The sequence below is a fragment of the Mercurialis annua genome, linkage group LG1-X (genome assembly GCF_937616625.2).
Source record: "Mercurialis annua linkage group LG1-X, ddMerAnnu1.2, whole genome shotgun sequence".
NCBI lineage: Eukaryota > Viridiplantae > Streptophyta > Magnoliopsida > Malpighiales > Euphorbiaceae > Mercurialis > Mercurialis annua.
In genome coordinates, this window is record NC_065570.1 from 60807282 (window position 1) to 60831476 (window position 24195).

General features: G+C 30.5%; 2 protein-coding genes across 3 annotated transcripts; one reads left to right on the forward strand and one right to left on the reverse strand.

Moving 5' to 3' along the window:
• Positions 1-10501: 10501 nt before the first annotated feature.
• On the forward strand, positions 10502-12914 carry LOC126674254 (uncharacterized). Its single transcript, XM_050368677.2, has 2 exons — positions 10502-12316; positions 12418-12914. The coding sequence occupies exons 1-2, from the start codon at positions 10502-10504 to the stop codon at positions 12847-12849; spliced, it is 2247 nt and encodes a 748-aa protein (XP_050224634.1). The 3' UTR covers positions 12850-12914.
• Positions 12915-13172: 258 nt separating this feature from the next.
• On the reverse strand, positions 13173-18489 carry LOC126681420 (uncharacterized). Of its 2 annotated transcripts, XM_050376970.2 has the most exons (11): positions 17906-18489; positions 16607-17460; positions 16149-16508; positions 15893-16063; positions 15268-15813; positions 15081-15197; positions 14947-14971; positions 14706-14835; positions 14494-14617; positions 13690-14207; positions 13173-13528 (listed from the first exon to the last, which is right to left on the reverse strand). In XM_050376970.2, exons 2-11 carry the CDS (start codon positions 17231-17233, stop codon positions 13333-13335), a joined length of 2814 nt encoding a protein of 937 aa, XP_050232927.1. In that variant the 5' UTR covers positions 17234-17460; positions 17906-18489; the 3' UTR covers positions 13173-13332. The 2 variants fall into 2 exon arrangements, with proteins under 2 accessions (XP_050232927.1, XP_050232921.1); XM_050376964.2 differs by having other exon boundaries at positions 14706-14971.
• Between the last annotated feature and the right edge of the window lie 5706 nt (positions 18490-24195).

Sequence of the window (24195 nt, forward strand, 5' to 3'; positions counted from 1 at the left end):
TACCACCATTGACGAGAAGACGCATATTAAGGATATTTTTATCATGTATAAATTATATATTAAAAATTTATCTAATAAATACATCTAAACTTGTCAAACACATTTGATGAATTAATATATATTTAAAAATAAATATATTTGAGATGATTCTGACATGTATCCGATATGTATAACATATGTATCAGATATGTATTCAAGATGTGTCTCGAAAACAGTCACATACTACTAATGAAACTTATTGAAAAAATATATTTCAAATACATCTATGAAACACATTTAATACTTAATCTTATAATTATAAAAAAGTAACAATATAAAAAACGATATATTCACATAAAAATATATAAATAATATATTTCAAATATATAAATAATACATGTCAAATATAATTTTAATAATACATATACTATGGCCAATTCAGACTGAAAATTTTCAAAATTATCCTCCTTTTGTTTCACTACGGCTCTTATAATTCTCAATTAGCCTCTAATGCTATTAAATTAAGAACTGAAGATGAAGTCGATTCGCTGATAAAATATATATATAACTTGCCATCTTTATATCTCATAATAAATATATATAAAGTGCACAAAATCCATACACTTTTTAAATTGATGAAGCCAATCTCAATATGTTAATCACCCTTTTTATGACTTTCTTCAACGGTCAAACTACTTCTACTAATAATATACAAAGTCAATCTATTTCCTCGTCATTCTCAAATGCAATTGTTTTACAACAAATCGAACCAACCCCACAAACCGTCTTCAATTCCTTGAGCATTTTAAATTTAATAGAAGAAAAAGCCTCCATTTTCATTTTCAATTGTTAAGCACTCTACATTATTTATGCATTGCTCCACAAACTCTTCACTACTGCTCGTTCTACAGAGACTGCAAAAACACCAATTAGAGATTACAGATGAAATATTAGAGATAAATTAAGGGTAGATTTGGACTCACCAATTGAAAAGGGGAGAGGGTTTTTTCTAGCCTAGAACAAGGACAGACACATCTAGCTTTTTCACTTGGTTCATCACTGTGGCTAGTCTTAACAGTGCTTCTACTTCAACCTGAGTCATTAGATTCATCATAATTTAAGTGCCAAAATATATAAAATTAAAATATAGTACATATAGAGAGACAAAAAAGATAGTCACATCTGAAAAATACTCAATTCCATCACCATGCCCATCTTAAAAAAGAATGAAAAAAATAAATAAATGGAGAATTAAAAAGAACAAAAAGAACTGATGAATTTTAGGTTATAAGAACAGATGAGGTTTTGATTTAAGGAGTGAGGAATCAAAAAGAATGAAAAAAATAAATAAATAGAGAATTAAAAAGAATTAAAAAAAAACTAATGAAAAGGTTAACCATGGCCGAAAGAAATATGAAAATAGAAAGAGGAATAAGGAAGAAGAAGCAACATGTGTTGATTTATGTAAAAAAATGAATCAAAGATATGACAGGTGTAAGGCTAGCATCAATTATGTAATAGATGTAATAATTTACCGTTTTTAGCTTATAAAAGTAAAGAAAAAGTTAGTATTGATGAAAGATTTGGAGAGCCTTAGCAAAAATGTAAGAAAGACCCGCCATTAGCCCATTTGTGTAATTTTCTCAATTGATTATGTGACGAGTTGTCTAGTTTTAATACAACAATAATACCAAATTATAGCAAATTGATTTGGTGGCATGAGTTATCTAATTTAATTTTAATAATAGAACAAGATTTATTGTTTAATATCCATACAAGGGTGCACTAATAAAAGATTGCATAAATTTGTATTTTATTTTATCTTTTATGAGTAGATAATATTTATTAGTGCATCACATCAGTCCTATTATTTTAACTTCTAACTGTCCCAAGCTTAAATAAAGGCTTAAAGGTAAAAAAATAAATCTTTTCGATAATTTTGCAAATATATTCAAGATATTTAAAATTTATAAATTTATTATAATTACGTAGCAATTTCATCCCGAAAAAATTAATCAATTTAATAGTTTAAATTTTAATTAAATTTCTATACTAATTCATATAACTAAGCCGAATTTATTTTCCAAAATTGTAATCTTTCGGTGGTTAAAGTAAAAAAGAAACAAGTTTTAAGCTAAATAATAATAATAAATGGATATGTACGTAGGTGAAAATTCGACAAAATTAGAGTAATTGAAAAATTAGATAGAATTACAAGTAAATTATCAAGAGTTAAATTTTAAATTTAAATTCTAATCTTTTGAATAAACTTTTTAAAAAATCAAAAATAAAATTAACATTTTTAAATCATTAGCCTTAAATAAATAATTCAATTGTTAATTTTCCACACCCCGGTCAATTAGGAGCATATCTATCTATCTATCTATATATATATATATAACATAATATAATATAAAAGCGTATTAGTGGGGGATTCATGAATAAAAATACCCTCTCCATAACTAATAAACTTTTCTTATTAAAAATATTTTCTAATACTAATCAGCCTCAAACATTTCCATGAAAATAAAAATTATCTACATATTTTCTTAACTTTCCTAATCCTAATCAAACATATAATTAGAGCTGGCCACGGTTCATAACCCGCCGGATCGCGGTTCAAAAAAATGGAGACCGTCCTGGACCCATCTAAGGGATGGTTTCGGGCCGGACCCAGTTCTGGATTTTGGGCGGTTCCAAAAAATTAAAAGTACAATTAAAATTCAATTACTAAAAGCTAAAAAGTATAATTTAAAAATAAAATAACATGCAGAGATAATATTTCAAAATATTAATAAAATAAATTTTTTAAATATTATATTAACAAAAAATTAAACTAAAAATTTCATTAATTGTATAACACTAAAACGATTTGCATGCAAAGTTGAAGATCAATAACCTACAAGTTTTTCACATGCCATGAAAATTCCTCATTGGCAAAAAGCAAAGGAAGAGGAATTCAATGCTCTAATTCACATTGGGACATGGAAACTCCTCAACAGAACATCTTTGGATGCAAATAGATATTTTGCATTAAGCACAATGCAGTGGTACAATTTCAGGCTACAAAGCTCGCCTTATTGCCAGGGGATATCATCAACGCCTGGGTGTGGATTTCAAAGAAACCTTTAGTCCCGTTATTGAACCGACTACAATACGGTTAGTATTATCTCTAGCGGTTAGTCGTAATGTGTTGATCAAACAGCTTGATGTCAGTAATGCTTTTTCACACGGAATGCTTACTGAGGATGTATTCATGGAACAACCTCCTTGATTATTGATAAATCCAGACCTGATCTCATTTGTCATTTCAAATGTTCCATATATGGCCTTCGATAGGCACCACGTGCTTGGTCACTTGCTTGACCAAGAAATTACTTTTGCATGGTTTTATGAGATCTAAAATTGATTCCTCCTTATTTTACCACAGTCCCAGTAATGTTCAAGCATTTTTTTTATTTATGTGGATGACATTATACTCACAGGCAGTCACACATTCTTCTTGGAAAACTTGGTTCGGTCTTTATACAATGATTTCTTACTAAAGGACGTGGGTTCTCTCAAGTATTTTCTTGGTGTTGAGGTCCATCCCCAACCTAATGGAATACATTTATCTCAAAGACAATATATTCATGATCTCATTACAAAGGTCAATGTGCATACTGCTAATGGAGTTTTCACTCCTTCTAGCCCATGTTAATAATTGAAACTAGGGGACAGTGACCCTTTTGATGACAACATGCTATTTCAAAGTGTTGTCGGTATGCTTCAATACCTTTCTTTAACCAGACCGGATGTGTCCTATTCATTCAACCGTATCTCTCAATACATATATTGCCCCAGCGTCAAATCAATGGAGTGCACTCAAACAAATACTTCGTTATCTCCAAGCTACAAAGTCCAGAGGGCTGGTTATTGAAAATAGTTTATCCTCCGACGTTTCGTTATATAGCGATGCCGATTGCGGATGATTGTAAATCTCCTATGGGCTATGCAATCTATATCAGTTCAAATTTAAGTCTCTTGGAGTTCCAAACAGCAACGAACAATGGCAAGATCGTCAACAGAACCTGAGTATCGTGCCATTGTTGTTGTTGTTTCAGAACTGAATTGCATTGTTTCTTTACTTCGCGAGATTGGAGTTCCTTGTTCAACGAAACCATTTTTATGGTGTGATAACACCGGTCAACTTATTTAACGGCGAACCCTAATTTCCATTCTCGGTCCAAGCATCTCGAGATTAAGTTTCATTTTGTCCGTGATAAGGTTGCAAAAAATAACTTCAAGTGTCTTACATTTCTACAAAAGATCAAATAACTGACATCTTAACCAAGGCACTATCACCATCTCGCTTCCAGCACTTTTGTGTCAAGGTGAAGATTGCTAACAATGCAGTTCATCGTAAGGGAGAATAACAAGGGTAATTGAATTGGTGATTGTTGTATTCATTTATAACTCTAATATTTGTAAGTAATTGTAATTATATGATAAGATCAGATTAGTGATAGACTATCAGAGTAGTTATAGACTCCAACACAGAGTGTTATAGCAAATGTATTTGTGTATAAATATTGCAAGCTATGTTCAATGAAAGCAACCAAGTTTAAAACATTTTCATTAGGCAGATCTGCGGTCAAGTCGCTTATAATTGTAGTATATGCTACTCTTTTTTTTAGATATTAAACACTCTGAGTCACTCAGGTCTCAGGAAATCTCAAAAAGATCATTAAAATTAATATTTTTACAAAATGGTCACTGAATTATACATTTTATTACAAAAGGGTTCACCCATATAAAACGACATAAAAACATAACATTTTTGCTTACGTGGCAAGCCAAAATTACAAAAAGAAATATAGTTCAGTGACCTTTTTGTAATAAAAAGAATAACCCAATGATTTTTTTGTAGTTCACAAAAAATTTAGTGTTCTTTTCGTAACAATAGAAATATTTTTGTAATAAAAGGTATAGTTTAGTGACCTATTTATAAGAAAATTGACTTTAATAATTTTTTTGAAATATTCTGAGACTTGAGTGATTTAGGGAGTTTAATATCCCTTTTTTTTACCAGATTTACAAATTTACTCTGCATTTTTATACTGATACAGTGTTTTTATTCATGAATTAATTCAATAATATTCATGTTGATCTAAAAAAATATACTCACCTTATTATAAACTATAGCAATTAATCCTAAAACATCATATAAGTTAGAGAGATTGAAATTTAAATCAGTGATCTAGTCCACAACTTGCATTTTTTTTATTGCCGGTTAAACTACTTGTGGTGGGTAATTGAATATTATTTTGCATTTCTATTATTTCCAAGTAAACAGTAAACTACTTGTGGTTCCTCAAAAAAAAAAAGTAAAACCTACTTGTGGGTCATTGAACATTATTATTTTGATTTGGATGAAGGCTGAAAAATCAAATTTGAGATTTTCGACTCTCACGTGAAATATAATATTTTAAAATAAAGTATATTTAACAAATATTTCTGCTACTAAATTATATGTGTAGACAATTAAAAATTATTATAGTATGAGTTTCTTTTTGTACAACGGAGAGGTCAAATCATTATTTTTATGAATTTTTAATTTGAAATATTTATTTAATTTTAAAAGTTAATTTTGATAGACAATTTTATAATTTTTAACTTGAATAAAATACTTTTCAACTTGTGTAAATATTTATTTAATTTTTAAAAATTATTATTCATAGATAAATTTTATTAATAGATAACTTTTAATTAATTTTTAATTGAGATAAAACATTTATTTAATTTTTAAAAGTTATTATTAATAGATAATTTTTATTATTTTTAATATGGATAACATATTAATTTAATTTCTATAAACTATTATTATAATAAATATTCAATTAATTTTTAATTTGAATAAAATATTTATTAAACCAATGAGTTATAGTTCAAATGGTATAAGCACTCAGCAAACTGATAAGTCGTGGGTTCAATTTCTTCCACAGGCGCTCTTTCTTTTTTAATTATAAAAAAAAATTATTATTAGATTTATTACTTAACTTAAGTTAGAATTTATAAAAAATAAAAAGAATAATGATTATACTACTGCGTGAGTATATGACTGGTATCCAATATAATTATGAACTTTTGTTTAAAGAGGTTTGATTACATTTAAATGATTATCCAAAGGCATCATTAGGGCATAAATCTAATTGTTTATATAGAAAACTCAATTATATAGGATTAAAACAATATCAACTTGCATTTGTTGACCAAAAAAATATCAACTTGTATTTGTTTTTTGTTTTTCCCTTCAAAGCTGCTACACTCTATTTGACGATGTTGGGTGTCTTTTGATCCTAAGCCAAAACCAATACATAATGACTAATAAGATCACACAATTATATATATATGTAAGCAAAGTGCTCATATGTTGTAATATCAATATATTAAATTATGTGTCCAATAAAAAGAACTCATTATTTAACATGATAATCAATTATCACTCTCGTATATAGTAGTCTAGTGATATGAATATACTTAATCTAATTAAAGTTATAATAATTATGAGAAATGTTATGTAGTAAAAAAAGACATTCCGATCAAGCTCGCTAAGAATTTTATATGGTTATTCGAGTTTTATGACTCATTGATGCTTCAGACGCAATTATATATGATATTATTTAAATATTACTTTAACCTTAATCTAATATATTAAAATAATAATGATTGAGTGAATTGTCCGTGCAATTTAGTAGTTAACTTTAATATAGTATAAATTCCTCGACAAAGATATTATCAAATGGAATATGAACCAATTGAGTACCCATCCAGAAAATGTAAATTAAAGAAGAAAATTAATTAGAATAATAAAGAAATTAAACTCCTCTCTTAAGTTGAAGAGGAAATAGCAAAAAGAAAATTAAGTAATTGATTAATCATGTAAGTAATGTATTAATCCTACTCCAAACAATTCACTTCAACACACACATTACTTTGACTAACGAAGTTCATCTCCGATTTCAAACACACACAAAACTGTAAACCCTAAAATAATTAAAATAGAGAAGTCCACACGGTAGCATTTCATTTTTTTTAATACTAAAACATAAATAGTTAGTGAGAAAATTTATCTAGCCTGGGTCCATAAATAAGGTATAGAGTCAATTAAATCCTTATATAGTTATTTTGAAATTAATGATTATGGTGTCTTTTTTTTCAAAAGAAAAATAAAAATAAAAAATAAATTGATACTTTAATTTTTAAAATTGTAGTTTATTTTATGGTGTATATATGTTGTACTTACTGTGAATAAACACTGGATAAGAAAAATAATTTTATAAAACTGAATACCGAATATAATTAGCAATTTATAATTTAAATTTTTATAATTATTTTTTTAAATAGAATAGCAATTCATAATTTAAAATTTTTATAATTATTTTTTTAAATAGGGTAGTTGGAAGGTAATCTGGAAGTAATTTACTGAAGCAGTGTGGGTATAGAGAAAGATAGGATGCGGGGGAGCACAGAGAAGCAACTTGGTAAGGATAATCTTGAAGTTGTAATTAAAAAGAAAAGAAAAGAATAAATGAAGAAAGAAAAGAAGAGTAGTAAAAGCAAAGTGAGGATCACGGAGATCTCGAGATAGAGAGGAAATGCCGCGTGTGTCTCTGCATCTGCAATATCCTTAATAGTCACCAAACAGCCACCAACCACGTGTATGCTTTTGACTACGCTACATTTGGTCTTCCTCACGTGACCTATCACTTGTTTTGCTTGGGTCCGTACTTTCGGATTTTGTATTCCTTGTACGGAACTAAACAATTCATTTCCCCCCTGAATAAATATCAATGATAATTTTGATGACAAAGAAATTATCAATATAATATATCGTAGGAGCGAAGCAACCTCGCGAAAAATAAATATTACTAATACAAAAAATCTGCAGAGTTACTGAGCTATAAAAGATGAGATCATACATCGGACAGATACTCAACGAAGATCGTCGAAAAGGATTTCCTCGAAATATGATAATCGACATCACAGCTCGGTCAAAGGATACCACTAGCTCAGACCTCGTGCCATCCATAAACGAGATAGGACATCCAGCACATCTCGGATTAATACTCACATGTAACTGATTTCAGAGGCCACAAAAGATCCTCTAATAAGTACAAAGAGAATGTTTTCTACACCAGACACACCTAACAAATCTCGCTAAACGCGGAAGAACACGACACGTAAGCAGAACAAAAATAGGGAACCACAATAAGAAGAAGAGGACAATGCAACAAAGTTCGCGCGGAATCTACCATAATAAAAAAATCTTACGTGCAAAGCATAGGTAATTATTCTTTTTTTCCATAATATTTCTTCTTCTTTCTCTTCTTCTTCTTTCCCTTACTGAAAATCTTAATTGAGCGTCGGAGTGAATCCGATGATCCCATCAAAAAAATTTCTGACCTCTGTTTACTAGTGTGTGTAGGTACCCGGAACTCGGATCCATTTTGTGATTCATTAGTAACATATAATAATTTTATATAGTTCATATAATATATATATTTATTAAGTTATTTATGGTTATTTACAAATCAATTAATATTAAATTTATATATTAATGGAACCTGATTTTTCGAGCATAACTTGAAAAATAATAGGATTTTGCTCATCGGACAACAATGGTCCGATGAATATTCCAATATTAAAGTCAGTCTTTGGAGCAAAAAAATTAAGGGATTTATGTAGAATAGTAATAATTGAGTATATACATATGTATATCTCAATCATTTATATAGAAGTTATATGAACGTCTAAATCCTTTTACGATTAGGTCTTTATTGGTGAATAAAAATGAAAGTAAGTCCCTTTAAGACACAAAGTCTTATTTTGAATAAAATGATTTTAGGTATTTGATTAGTCTGAAATTAATTATATAATTATTAGTCTTTAATTAGTTGGCAATGTAAATTATGAAATATACGCTGTTAAAAGTTGAATCTTGACATACATTTAAAGTATAAAAGAATCGACATATTCTTACAATAATTTATACATACTAAGATAAGAATACTTTCGAACCATATGGCTGTCTGATTTTTCATCAACTAAAAATCAAGTTTCAACTTTGCAACATCACTCATCTTTCGGAGGCTGTAATTTATGGCTCGGTTGGAGTTTTTGGCCCATAAAATGTCAAATCGAAGTTCTAATTCTCGCATATGATTTTCTGCAAATCATACAATTCATCAAATCGATCTATAAACTTCTAAAATTTTGAAATTAGTTTGATTTATCAATCATATATCTACAATTTCTTTGAACTTTTATGGTTATTTGCAACGATTTTTATTCAATTCTTCAAGTTTACCGCTACACGTCTCACCCTTTCAATTTCTCCAAACGAACTAAAAATTTGTCACTCGAACGAATTTGTCTGAAATTCATCATTAGACGCTTCAGTTCCATATCACTTTTTTACTATCTAAAATGAGGTATCTACCCTTTATTTACTCTTTAACAAAAAAATTACCAAGTGGGTCGATTTTTGTAAAAGAATATCATTCACCTATTTTAGTTTCCTATTTATTTAGAGTTTTTATTATTACTTTCCTAACTTAATTAGAAAAACTGTGTAAAGGCTATAAATATGCCTTGACTGAATTAGTGTGGACATATTGGATCTCTTATAGATCTAAAATGTTGTTTACCTCCAATCAAGCAAGATTTAAATTACAATTTTTAAAAAAGGCCTACATTATTAAAAACCCAAATATTTTGGGCTAAGCACACAAATAACCCAAATGGCCCCCTTCTTTGCATAAATACATCACCTAATTAAGAAATGCGGAAATCACTCAACAAAATTAAATGATTTTCATAAATGTCTCAAAAATAAAGACACGGAGGTTTCAGCTTTAAATGAGACAATATTACCCTCCTTTAAATATACACAATAATGAATGAGGAAAGAGTCCCTTTCCAAAATAACCAACAACTTCTTCCTCAAGCTCAAGAAACCCGCCATTAAAGAAGGAATTGAGCTCCAAAATTCTTCAGTAATCAACGGTTTCTGCTTAATATCAGATCTACTGTTGATTTCAACTTCGATCTACAACAAATCATCAAGAACAATAAGGTAATCGATAAATTCAGTTTATGGATTGAAAAATTAAAATCATACAAATGTTCATCAAATAACTTAAATAAATGTTTGTTAAATTCGCGAATGTTTTAGATTAACAGATATATATGAATAAACATTATAAACAGTTAGCTGATTAGTCTGATTGTTCATATAAATGCTAGCTTTGTCAATTTCTGGAGAATAAATTTGATATGACAAATTATTGATTTTCTTATTACTTTTTGATTGTATAAACAGCACAAAACCTAGTTTCTTTTATATTGATTTTCTTATTAATTTATGCAATATAAATTAGATAGTTAATTAGTTGACATAATAATATGATTTTGTTCATATGAAAATTGCTTATTAATTTTCAGCTATTGGTTTTGAATATTTTGATTTTGTATTGTAGTTATGGAGAACATTCTGGTTTTTGTTCATTATAATGGAAGATGGAATCAGAATATGGAATACATCGACTTTGAACCAATTGGAATAGTAGTCAATACAGCATGTGACTACAACAACTTTCAAGAAATTCTGTATAAGCAACTGCAAATCAACCATATGTCAACTCTCCTAGAAATTAAATATCAAGTCAGAAGCAACTATCCACCTTTAAAAATATCTGACAATGTAAATTTATCATTCTACTTAGAGCTCAAGAAAAATGAATCAGATTGCATGAAGTATCCGTTGTGTATTTCAACAACAACATCTCAAAAGGAAGTGAGTTTTTTAGATTCAACTTTCACCTTATCGAATGCCGACATTCCACATTCAGAGTATGCTTCAAAGTCAACATTTGAGATTGGATCAACAAGTGATAAACAGGGGGAGATACCAGATTTAATACATTATGCAAAAATGATATCGAAGAATACGATGCAAATTGAAGATGAAGTGCAAAGCAACTTCAAAGAGGATATCATAATAACAGATCCAAGACAAAAAGAAATAAAAGAAGGACAGATATATAAAGACAAAGAGGTATTGAAAACTGTTTTGAGCTTTTATGCTATTAATAACCACTTTCAATTCAAAGTGCAAAGATCATGTGATAGACAGTATACATTAAATTGTTTGGATTCGAAATGCACATGGCAACTTAAGGCGTCAAGAAAAGGGAAAAGTCAGATGTTTATGATTCGGAAACTAAATGTCAACCACATTTGCTCATTATTTGAGAGAACACAAGATCAAAGGCAAGCGACAGCAAATATAATTGCAGATTGCATCAAATCAAAGTTTGTTGACCTCAAATCTGTCTACAAACCAGCTGACATTAGGAGAGATATGAAGGAACTTTATGGAATTAATATAGGCTACACAAAAGCTTGGAGATCGAAAGAAATTGCAGAGGAAAAAGTACGTGGAAATCCAGCAGACTCATTCAATCTCATAACAAGCTATTTGTACATGATAACACTCACTAATCCAGGGTCTGCAATTGAGATGGAAGTGAAGGAGGACAACACCTTCCTTTATGTGTTTATGGCATTGAATGCCTCAATCAAAGGTTGGGAATTCTGCATTCCAGTCATTATAGTGGATGGTACCTTTCTCACATCGGCATATGGCGGTACGTTATTAACAGCAAGCTCACAAGACGGTAATGGTAAAATATTTCCTCTTGCTTTTTGCATAGTTGATTCTGAAAATAATGAGTCATGGGAGTGGTTTATGGAAAGGATTAGAGACGCGTTTCAGATGCGAAATGATATGTGTATAGTGTCAGATCGACATGATAGCATCGTGAAAGCAACTGAAAAAGTTTTTCCCGAAGCTAGTCATACAGTGTGCACATACCATTTATACAACAATATGAAGAAACACTTCAAAAAATCAGCAACAGAGGCAAGAGAGGCATATTTTGGAGCAGCAAAGGCTTACACGACTAAGTCATTCGACTATTACATGAAGGAGATAGACAAAATAAATAAGAAATTGAGACCTTATCTAAAAGATGTTGGATACAAAAAATGGACGAGAGCTCATTGCGGTAAGAACAGACACGGAACCATGACAACCAATATTGCTGAATCTCTCAATGCGAAAATACAAGCTGCCAAGGATCTTCCAATCACAACATTGCTAGAGTACCTGCGATCATTGGTACAAGAATGGAGCTATTCAAATAGATTTTTGGCAAGGTCAACATTCACAGCACTATCAAAAAGAGGAGAAGATATATTGAATGATAACTACATTCAGTCTCTGAGATTGGTGGTAAGTTTTCTATCAATATTATACTGGTAAAATAGTTAAATTTTACTACAGTTTATTTCAGGTTGACTTCTGGTTGATTTAAATTAAAATTAAATATGCAGGTTTCAAATTCAACAGACACCTTAAAATCAGTGATTGATCAAACAACAACTTTCATTGTTGACCTCGAGGACAAAACTTGCACGTGTAGAAAATTCCAGTTAGATGGAATACCGTGCCCTCATGCAATGGCAATACTTAAGGAGATGAACCAAGAACCTTACAAGTTTTGTTCCCGATATTATAAGAAAGAAACATTGTTGAAGACTTATGAGGCAACAGTATATCCAATAGAAGATCAGAAAATGTGGGCTATACCAGAAGAAGTGACAGAAATGATTGTGGAAACACCACTTGGAAGAACAAAATCTGGAAGGCCTAAGAAGAGAAGGTTCAAATCCATAAGTGAGAATTCAAATAATGGCAGATGCAGCAGATGTAAACTCTATGGTCACAATAGGAAGACATGCAGAAATATGCCAAAGACAAAATAGAGTTTGCATCAGTTGATTGCCAGTTTACTTGGGGTTTTACTTTCATTTATATTTCAATTTTTTTATTCAGGTTGTAAAGACACTCAATATTCTTTTTAATTTTTTTATAGTACATGATAAATGTACAAAGAAACATTAACAAAAAAGTTATTAAAAATGTTATGTTAGTGCTTGAATTTGGAGTTGATTTGCAAATCTGTAAATAAATTAAAGTTTACTTGATGTTGATTTGGAGTTGATTTGCAAATCTGAAAATAAATCAAAGTGCATGGATTTCACATATAAAAACATATATGTAAGAAAAAATAAATTTAATAATAAAATAAATGAACAAAAACAATTAATTAACCATAAAACAAGCATTCTTACAAGCATTCACAAAAAACTGAACTATAAAACACAATAAAAACAGTATTAGTATCCATGGTACCATCTCAAAATAAAAAGTCACAACAATAAAAAAAGTCTACTACATAAAAAAAATCAATTTTTGATGTGCCTCTTGTACTTGACTGGACATTCATCTTCACTGACAAAGTTAGAATTTTCCTTCCAATTACCATACGCATACAAAGAGGATGCATAGCGAGCACGGTGTTCTTTAGCAACAAAATCAGGACCCATTTCTTTTCCATCAATGAAAAATTCAGCAGCACAAACCATATGGATTCCACAGTCACTAAAAAGAAAAACAAAGGTAGATAAAACTGATCAAAACACATAAAAAAATACAGGTTGACATAGAGTTGACATGCAGTTAATTTACAGTTGACTCAAATAATAATCTGAAAAGCAATAAAACAGGAAAAAAAAACAAAGTGATAAAAAGAAAAGACTTACTTATCATCTTGAATAGGCAGATTTTCAACAATTTTCACATCAAAAGGATCGGTTCCTTTCTTTCCCTTATACGGACCAGTATTAACATCGATGTCTTTGTGCAACTCATACAAATGAATCATTTCAAAAAACAATGGCAGCAACTCACTATAACACTTCAGAACTTCAAGCGCGGCATTGTCATGTTTTGCTGATCTCAGTGAATTGTACACATAAATGCATATGTCCTTGAAGTTCAATCGTCCTAAAATCCAATGCCATTCATTCTCCAAATTTATCGGAAATAGGACGTCATCGGCATCATACCAGCATATGTTGCAATCCATAATACCGCCAATAATATAATCGCAAACTGGATGTTTGCTAGAGATAACAGAAGAATCTTTTGTTGGTTCATACAACTTATACAAAGCTTGTATCCTTCGATCAAAAAAATTGTCGGTTGAAGTACAACTTTTCTGGAAGGCTTTACCAATTTTAACCTTCTTCCTCAGGTAATACAAGATAACATCAACATGCTGCACGTAAATCATATCACAATTGTAAACTAAATTGATAAAGTGTTTCATATAATATATTAGTAAGTTGACATGCAGTTTATTTTAAGTTGATAACATAAATAAATCTATATCAAAAAATATCAAAACTGCTACAAGTTAACATGTTTTATTATCATGAAAATTGATATGAAATAACATCACAACAATCAAAACAAAACAGAAAAAAAGACAGTTGATTTATAGTTTACTTGCAGTTGATTTATGCTTTAGATATAATAAAACCAAAGAAATGTAATATACTAACCGTAGAAGATAGAGCCTTTCCACGAGTATAGAGGGTATGAAGCCAAACTTTTTCATCAATTGAAATAGAACCAAACCTGAAGGAAGGATTCAACAATGCCTCCTTATCATTATAAATCTTACTCCTACAAAATTTTAAAAAAAAAACACATTAGATAACGTTACATAATATAAAAAAGATAATCATGTAAAAATATGACTCAGAGTACTAACTTTTTTCTTTTATCAATTCCTTTCAAAAGCCAAAGCAGGAAATCCTGTTGCTTTTTAATATCTACAAATATAGAGCCAGCTTCAAATGGACAAAAACGAACAATAGTTATCTGATTCCCAGCAACGGCACCTTCAGAAGAACCAAACTCGGTTAAGAATGGTGACTTGTAGACAAAACTAGGCTTAATAGTCCTTTTAGGAATACAAGGTGTAACTATATCGGAATTTAGAGAAACCATACCAAAAGCAGCAGTAACATAATCAGCCTACAAAAAAAGTGGAAAACAATTTTAAAATGAACCCAAAATCAACTTTAAATAAACTCAAACAAAAAATTAAAAAAAAGACAAATTTAAAAATAACTAAGAGGATTACATTTTTGGCCTTCAGAGCAGCAGAAATTCTAATAGCACTCTGCTCCGTCTCTTCCAACATTTCATCAGTCGGATCAAAAGTTGGAGAATCAAAAAATCCAGTTTTCTGACTTTGAACCTAACAGATTATAAATCAAATAAGTTTATTTCAAACATAAAAAAAATACAAAATAACAAAAAAGATATACCTCACGAGATGGAATATCTTTCAAACTCTGCTCAACTGTATCATGTTCAAGAGCAGATCCGGACGTAGGAGCAGCTTGAATGTCAGCAATATTTGACTGATCCTTAAGTTCAGAATCATCCTTATATTCAGAAGGTTGAACAACATCAGTAGTTTCCTCGCCAACATCCTCGTCTTTATGTTCAGATTCGATAATATCAGCATCCAAAAAAACCTTCTCATTTGATTTAACATGAACTGGAAATATCTCAACCTTTTCATTAATTTCAGCGTCGACTGAACCTTTCTCAACCTTCTCATTAATTTCAGCATCAACTGAACCTTTCTCAACCTTATCATTTGTTACAGCGTCAACTGAAACTTTATCAACCTTGTTTGTTGCTTCACAATCAGCTGAAACTTTATCAACTTCAGACAAGACTTCATTATCAATTTCTTCATCTTCGACATTCACATCGCCTTTTACTGATATATCCTCAATAGACTCCTCTTCGCCATCATGTGATGTCTCTGTATTTTCAGACGGGTTTTTCGTCTTCTTTTTCAGCTGTGCAAACAGAGTTGATTAGTAGTTGACTTTAAGTTGATAAGCAGATTTAAAAAAAAAGTAGTTCAAAATTCAATACCTTTACAATAAAGATATCATCAGATTCTGTATCTTCAACTTTTGAGTCTTCGCCACTATCATGACTTTCCTTTACAGCCTCAGAAGATTCAACGTCGTCTTCATTTTCATCTTGGGATTTTGAAGAACTTTTAGAAACTCTATCCTTACTTGTAGCTCCAACATTATCATCCTATAGAAATGAAACGTTGATAGTTAAATTAACAAATTTAATTTAAAGACAAAATATGTAAAAATAAACAGTAAAGCACTATTACCTGATTATTAGTACCACGATCATGAGGCGCTATCTTCAAAGAATTAACAACGGCAAACAATTCTGAAAATTTAGAAGTGACTAAGCGCTTAATATCAGCAAGCTCACCCTCCAACTTCTTTTGACCGGCAAATAAGACTTCAAACTTTTCAGTAACAGTCGCATCCGTAAACGCACTTTGTGTGGAATCAGTATGTTTCGAAATATCATACGCCGCGCAATAACCTTCTTCAAACCCCTCATTATCACTGCATTGTTCATCATCAGAAACCTTAGCTTTACCCTTGTTTTTCTTGAAAAAGTTACCCAAAAAAAGGGCACTCCGTTCAGCAGCAGTAGGAAAGACCGACCGAAATATAACCTAAAATATAATTAAAAGTAAACTGTTAATCAACCAGAAATAAACTAGGACAGACAAATATATGTAATTGTCAGAATTAATAAATAAATATGAAATACCTCATCAGTTTTAGTCTCAACAAATAAATCTCTATCGACATGAACGTATTTCGGGTTGAAAGGAGGTTTCCACTTCAAGATACGCGGGATTGCACTTGAATTGATATCTTGAACGTATGTATTGGTGATAGAAGGGCAGCACTCGTAAAACCAGCATAGAAATGCATAGGGAAAACCAATAAGACGATAATAGTAGCACTTATCACCATTTTTTTCATCCCTAAGACTATCAACATCCCTAACTGCCTTCGTACTCAAACACACAAACGTACAATTAAACACATCTAGACCCCACGGATAATCGTCACGTCTGTCAGACTCAACAATATCAAAATCAAGAAAAGGAACACGAACAGTCATGGGAGAAGCAAGGAGGAAATTATGCAAAAAATGAAGGAATGCAATCTTGAAACCATCCTCATCACAGTCCCATCTCCGACTCTTAAAAAAGTCACTTAAAGTTTGTTTACTAACCTGATTTAAACCCTTAAAGTACTTATCTAAAAGACGATTCGAGTCCAGTTTATATGAGAATTTATTACTATCACCAATGCATCTAAGACCCGAGATTAAAGCAAATTCTTCTAAACCAAACTTAAGTCTATAACCACCAACCTCAAACCACATTTTTTTTTTTTCAACTGCTCAATTTCCCTTAACAACAAGCAATGTGTAATCTGGTTTTGAACTTTAAATTCAGGAAGATCAAGTAAAAAACCAAAACAGGATTCCCTAAATAACTCCAACTCACGTTCATTTAAGTTTTCCTTAAACTCCTTCAGTATTTCATACTTCATACAGGTATGCACTTTCGAAAAATAACGATCAGCAGGGTTCACTTTGAACTGCCACATCTAAAAAAAATGAAACAAAGAATTTACTCAGAATACTAAAACAAGAGAAAATCAACTACAAATCAACCTAGCATAAACCAAATCACATGAAAATGTATTGAAAATCTATGAAACAAATACAACCACAATTAAACATAACATAAACCAAACAACAAGAGAATATATGTAGAATATATATAACAGAGGTGAATTTAAAAACAAACACAACAATACAAAATGTAAGTTGTAGAAACCCTAAAAAAAAGATTAAATGTTAAAATGTAATTACAAGCAAAAAACATAACAAAACAGAAAAAAAGTATAAGTTACAATTAAAAAGTTTGGCTAATCAAAATCAAACAAAACTAAACCCTAATTAATTAATAAAATGGAAGACTCAAAATAAATTATAAAAATACAAACAAAATAATAAAAAAATAATTAAGAAAGTGATAATGTCACAAACCTTTGCATTTGCGTGTTCATGTCGTTCTACAACTGAATCTCCTTTTTTCTTCTTCGAATCATGGCCTGGCTCAGATGCCTTTCGTTTCCTCGAAGTTTCAGCCACTGGTTTGGTTTTCGTTGACACATTTCCTTTCAATTCAGACCTAGACGAAGCAGTTTTCGCAGTGACATGACTAGACACCGTTTTCTTTCTCATTTTAGGAGGTTTACGTTTTGCAGCAAGCTCAGAAGCTCGAGTTTGGACCATTAATGGAGAAAATAAAACTCAAATGAAGGAAAGAACGGTAAAACAAGGGAAACAATCAGGTATATAAATGAAAAATAATAGCGGTTTTACAGTTTTTGGAAATTCAAAAATGGACACAGCTGAATAACGTGAGAGAGTGGGGAAGAAAGACTGACGTGGCGAAGCTAAAGGAATAAACAGCTAAGGCATGTGTTAGTGGGCAGTTAGGGGTAAAAGGGTAATGAAAATTAAATGAGGTATAACTGAAAAGTAATTAAAACAATTGAGGGAATGCTGCATTTTTTTATTTCTTGAGTCACTAATGTATACATTTAACAAATTTGAAATATAGAGTGTAATTTCCTCAAATATTTTCGACTCATTGAAAATCTATCCAAACCTTTAAAAAAATTATAAATTTATCCTAATTTGGCTAGTTCGTTGAAAATCTATCTGATTTTTTAATATCGATTTAATATTTTTCAAAATTGATTTATCCAAATCATGTCATCCCATTTGACAATTTTTTTTTTCAATTTTAAAAAAATTTCGCTCATTCAATTTTTATTGTAGGCATAATTAATCAATTTTAGAAGAATGGATATATTTATAATAATTTGTCAAATTTTAATAGATTTACAACTTTAAAAAGGTTTGGATATGTTTTCAAAAAGTTAAAAAGATTTGATTATTTGACACCATAATTAAGCCTAAAAAATACTTAATTATAGTTAAGTTATTATAGTATCTAATTTTGTTTAATTAAAGTATTAAATACTACAACATTAGAATTAAAAGATGATCAATCTATAATTAAAACATTTGTGTATCGAATTTTTTTTTTCAAATCAACATAGAAATTTATACTATAACTCAAACCCAACGCAATTACTGTTAGAAATAGGCCAAATCTTTCACAAAAGTTTCATAAAAGTCATGACCTTTCAATTTTGTCGATTTTGGCCAAAAACTGATTATTTGGTTTCACAAAAGTTCTGACCTTTCAATTTTGTCGATTTTGGCCAAAAATGGATTATTTGGTTTCACAAAAGTCCTGACCTTTCAATATATGTGCATGCCATGTATGCGTCACATAGGCAAATTGAATGAAATTGAGAGTTGGCCAAAATTGAAACCAAATAATCGGTTTTTGGCCAAAATCGACAAAATTGAAAGGTCATGACTTTTGTGAAATTTTTATAAAAAGTTTGGCCTTTTTACGATATTTGGCCTTAGAAATATTATATATATATAATGTTAGGAAAATATATATCAAATAATTAAGGCATTATGGCTAACACATTATGGAAGAAGGTGTCAAATATACAAAATATATTTAACATATTAAGCATTAAGTGTCCTATATTTAAACTACTATTAATTTGACACCTAATTATGGTCCAGTTAAATTAATACTCTCTCCATCTCATTTTAGAAGTTCCATTTATTTTTACACACAAATTAAGAAAATATTTATTATCATTGTTTTTTAATGTTTTTTCATGTTAGTTTTTTCCCGATTAATGATAGTGGAATTTTCCATAGAATTTATTTGAAATGACTAAATGAAAGGTAAAAAGAAAAAATCAATGTAAAAATACTCTAAAAATAGAAATAAAACTTTTAAAATGGGACATCCCAAAATGGAATATGTGACTTCTGAAATGAGGCGGAGGGAGTATAAATTATTAGGATGTGGATTAATCTGATCCATTAATTTTGTTATGTGATGGACGTACCAGATTGAATTAAAATGTCTATATATAGCACGAAAATTAGTCCTATCTCTTACAACAAAAACACAACTCTAATTCCAGAGTGATTAAGAAATTCGGTTAATAGAGAAATCAATTTTTATTAATGACTTCAAATAAAAATGCTCTTGAAAATTCAAATAAGTTTTTTTTATCAATATTTATTTATTGTATCATGAAATTATTTAGTGTTGGATATCCTTAGCGTTTATGTTATGATTCTTATTAATGCAAAATTCAGCAAGTCATATTATTACAGTATTACATATAATTAAATTTTATCTAGGAGGTTACTACTTAAGTGGTTCGTTCGTAACTCTCCAATTTTTCCTGGAAATTTTGAAATGTAATTATATTTGGCATAATATGTGACTCATATAATTGTTTACATTATCTTACAAGTAAAATTAGAGTGTATGGTTGAAATCTAAATAATTTCTATACACGATAGATTTACGTATAATTAATAAATTTATGTTTTAAATATTAGTTGATAGATTTATGTTTTAATTTACATAGAAAACATAACTTTCATAATAGTTAATTTAATTTAATTATTAGTTTATGATGAGTATAATAAAATTATAATTTACATGTGTTTTATACAATGTTGTCAAATCTGACCCGACCATTGAACTGGTAAGGACAAAGGATAAAGAGTTAGAGGTTGAATCGGGGTTGAATCAAAGTCCAACCGAGAGTTAAAAATAATACATTTATCTGATAATTATTAATGTAATTCTATGACAAATAAATATCGTATTTAATAAAATATATTCAAATATAAAATTATATATTACATATATTATAATATGTTATTACAATAATAAACTCAACATTTTTATCAAAAAAATTAAGTCTAAAACTTCAAGCAATTTTTATTTGAAATTAAACTCGTATTATAAAGGGTTAAAAATTTAAGATTCAACCAATATTAAACTCTCATACTATAAATAAATCAAATACAACTGGGAGAATGGAATAAGCTAATATATTATACTCCCTCCGTCCCGTTTAAGAAGTCCCATATTCTATTTTGGGATATCCCATTTAAAAAGTCTCATTACTATTTTTACAATATTTTTCCATTGAATATCCCATTTTACCCTTATTTTAGTTATCTTAAAAGAGTTTTATGGAAAATTCCACTATCATTAATAGGGGCAAAACATGAAAAAACATGAAAAGACAAGAATAATTAATGTTTTCTTAATCTGTGTGTAAAGTCAAATGGGACTTCTAAAGTGGGACGGAGGGAGTATAAAAAGAAACATCAAACATAAAAATTAAGTTAGTTCATGGTTAAATATTAAGCAAATGTTGGTTGTGGTGTGAGTTCGACTCCCACTCCTTTCATTTTTATTAAAAAATAAAAGAGAATAATCTTTTAAACCCTATTTAACCAGATCCGGCTCACCCGAGTCAATGATTACCCGACCAGTTCAACGGGTTTAAAGAGTGTTTATAGCAAAATGAGTTTTATGGATATTTAGACGCGACTCCTTTTTCAGTTTATGGGTATTCCGGTTGACCTGTCTGTAATACCCCAAAATATTTAGGTATTTAATTGGACAATGTGTACAGTCCTAATTCGCCAGGATGGCGATATTGGAAATAATTTTCAAGAAATTAAAGTGAAGAAGCCTTTAGTAGGTCGGTTTTGGGAAAGTAATTATGCGGAATTTAATATCATATTCCAATTCTAAAGTTGGAATTTGAATTAAAAGGAAAAATGTCAAGAAAAGTCCCAAATTAGAGTTCAGGGACTAAAGTGGTATTTTAACCACTTAAGTCCCAAAAAGGGAAATTACTTCGCCAAGGTCCGCAAAATGTTTCATAGTATATGTGGTAAAAATCTCGGGTCAATCGGAGACCTTTTATAATTTGGGCGCGGATGCGTTTTGGGCTAAATTGCAACTTTTGAAAAGTTCAAGGACCAAAGTGCAAATTAGCCAATTAAATATCGAGAATAGCAATTAGAAGATTATTGATGAAAAGTAATAATCTTGTGTTAGTATTATTTATTTGAATATAAATAATACGTTAGTAATTGAGTTAAAAGAGTAATTTAACCATTTCGTTAAATTATAAAGTTTAAAAGAGAAATGGTTTGAGTTCAAGAAATAAAGGATCAAAGTGGACCATTAGCCAACCTATATATATATATATATATAACATAAAGGAATCAGATGATTCCAGAAAAGGGAAAGGAGCAGAAGGAGATAGCATCAGTGAAGGAAAAATCGACGATCAACTTCAGTTCGATGTCGTTTCTTCGTTCCTCGACGGAATTGCACGTTCTTTATATCGATTTGTTCGGAATTCAATCCTCTATCATACTCAAGCTTCAAATCAAGGTAATATTGTTGTTTTGGTTACTGAAATCGAGGTTTAGAGGGCTGTTTTAAGTAAAATTGTTACGTTTGCATCGAAACACTTAAATCATGTCGTTTCTCATCGTTTTTGTGACGATTCTTGATGGATTTTGTGTTAAGATGATTTGGGTATGATTTAGGATGAATTTTGAGGGTTTTGGAGCATCGGAAATGGTCCAGAGACGTCAAAAACGTCGTGGGCACGACGTGCACCACAAGAGTGCACGACGTGCACCACCAGAGGTGCACGACGTGCACCACAAGGGGTGCACGACGTGCACAAGGAAGGGCACGACGTGCCCTTCATGAAAAATGAGGGGCACGACGTGCCAAGCTAGCACGACGTGCCCTACTTCGATCGTGACCTCCAGGGAACTTCCGGGAGCGAAAATTGGCTTCCGATGGCATGATACGGGTGTAGAACTCTAACAAATGTCTTAAAATGAATATTAATAAGACATTATAGCAATGAACATTAGCATGGTGAGTAATCAAGATATGAATAGAGATCTATAGAGAAGGATACGTTTAGAGCACGGCAGTTATGTTTCGTGCTTTTGTCGTGTTAGGTATCTAGTGCAGTTTTTAAGAATAGGATTCTCTAAGTATATGTTTTAACGATAGAATCCTATGATAGATGTAACGGACTACGAGTATAATGAACCAAGAAGCTCGACGAGGATTGACGGACCAGTCTCCAGGAGCTTACGTTTGGATATAAGGAATAGCGGTCACTGTGAGTGGCAATTTACTTTCGCGTATTGTTATTATTAAAGTTATTTTCATATATTATGAATATTAGTACTATCAATACATCGCATTTATATGATTTGTTTGTATGAGCTTTTGTTATGTTTGATTGTTTTGATACATCAACCTTGTGGTGATGTTTATGGTCTGCATGAGATATTAGATTGGTTTGTGTGAGTTGAATCAGATACATCGGTTGGCTTCGCTATCGATGTCAGACATATCAGATACATCGGTTGGCTTCGCTATCGATGTCAGACGTATGAGATACATCGGTTGGCTTCGCTATCGATGTCAGGCATATAGGATACATCGGTTGGCTTCGCTATCGATGTCAGGCATATAAGATACATCGGTTGGCTTCGCTATCGATGTCAAGAGGATGAGGTTAAGTACAATAGTTATGAAATGAAAAGCCATGAATTATATTCTGAGTATGCGATGTTGTAAATTTAATAATACCGTTAGTAACTTGCAAACTCACTCAGTATTTTCCCAAATACTGACCCCTCACTCTGATGTTTGCAGGTATAGAAGTCGGATCAGACAAACCATATTCATTGTGCCAGAAGTCGTTGGACTTGCACAAATATGAGGTCCTAGAGCTGCAGTAGTCAATAGGAGTCAGTAGCAGATTTGTGAATTGACCTCAAATGATTGATTTTAATGTAAACTCTGATATGATATTTTAATATCTATAATTATATTATTTAAAAGAGTTTTCTGAAAATGTTTTATATACAATATTATACTTTTAAACGCGAAAAATTATTAGTGGTTTTAGGCTTGCTACGGGTTTTGGAGCTACCACTCCCATTCCCTAGCGCCGGTCTCGGCTCAATAATTTGGGTCGTGACACTGTCAACCATGGTTTTATATGTCAATAAATGAACAAAGGATCAAAAAAACCCCTCAACTTGACACGAAGTATCAAAAAGGTCCAAATTCGCGATTTAGGGTCAAAAACACCAATAGTTGCGAAAATCGGTCAAAAACACCCTTTTGGCCTCAAAAGAGAGTAAGATTAATAATTTGACCTAATTAATTATACTTAACCCTAATTAAACCTCTAATTATAATTTAAATGGATTTTTATTTTTATTTTTAATTAACTTAATTAATCTAATTAAATTTAATTAACTAATCAAATTAATCTAACCTAACCTAATTAACCTAACCTAAT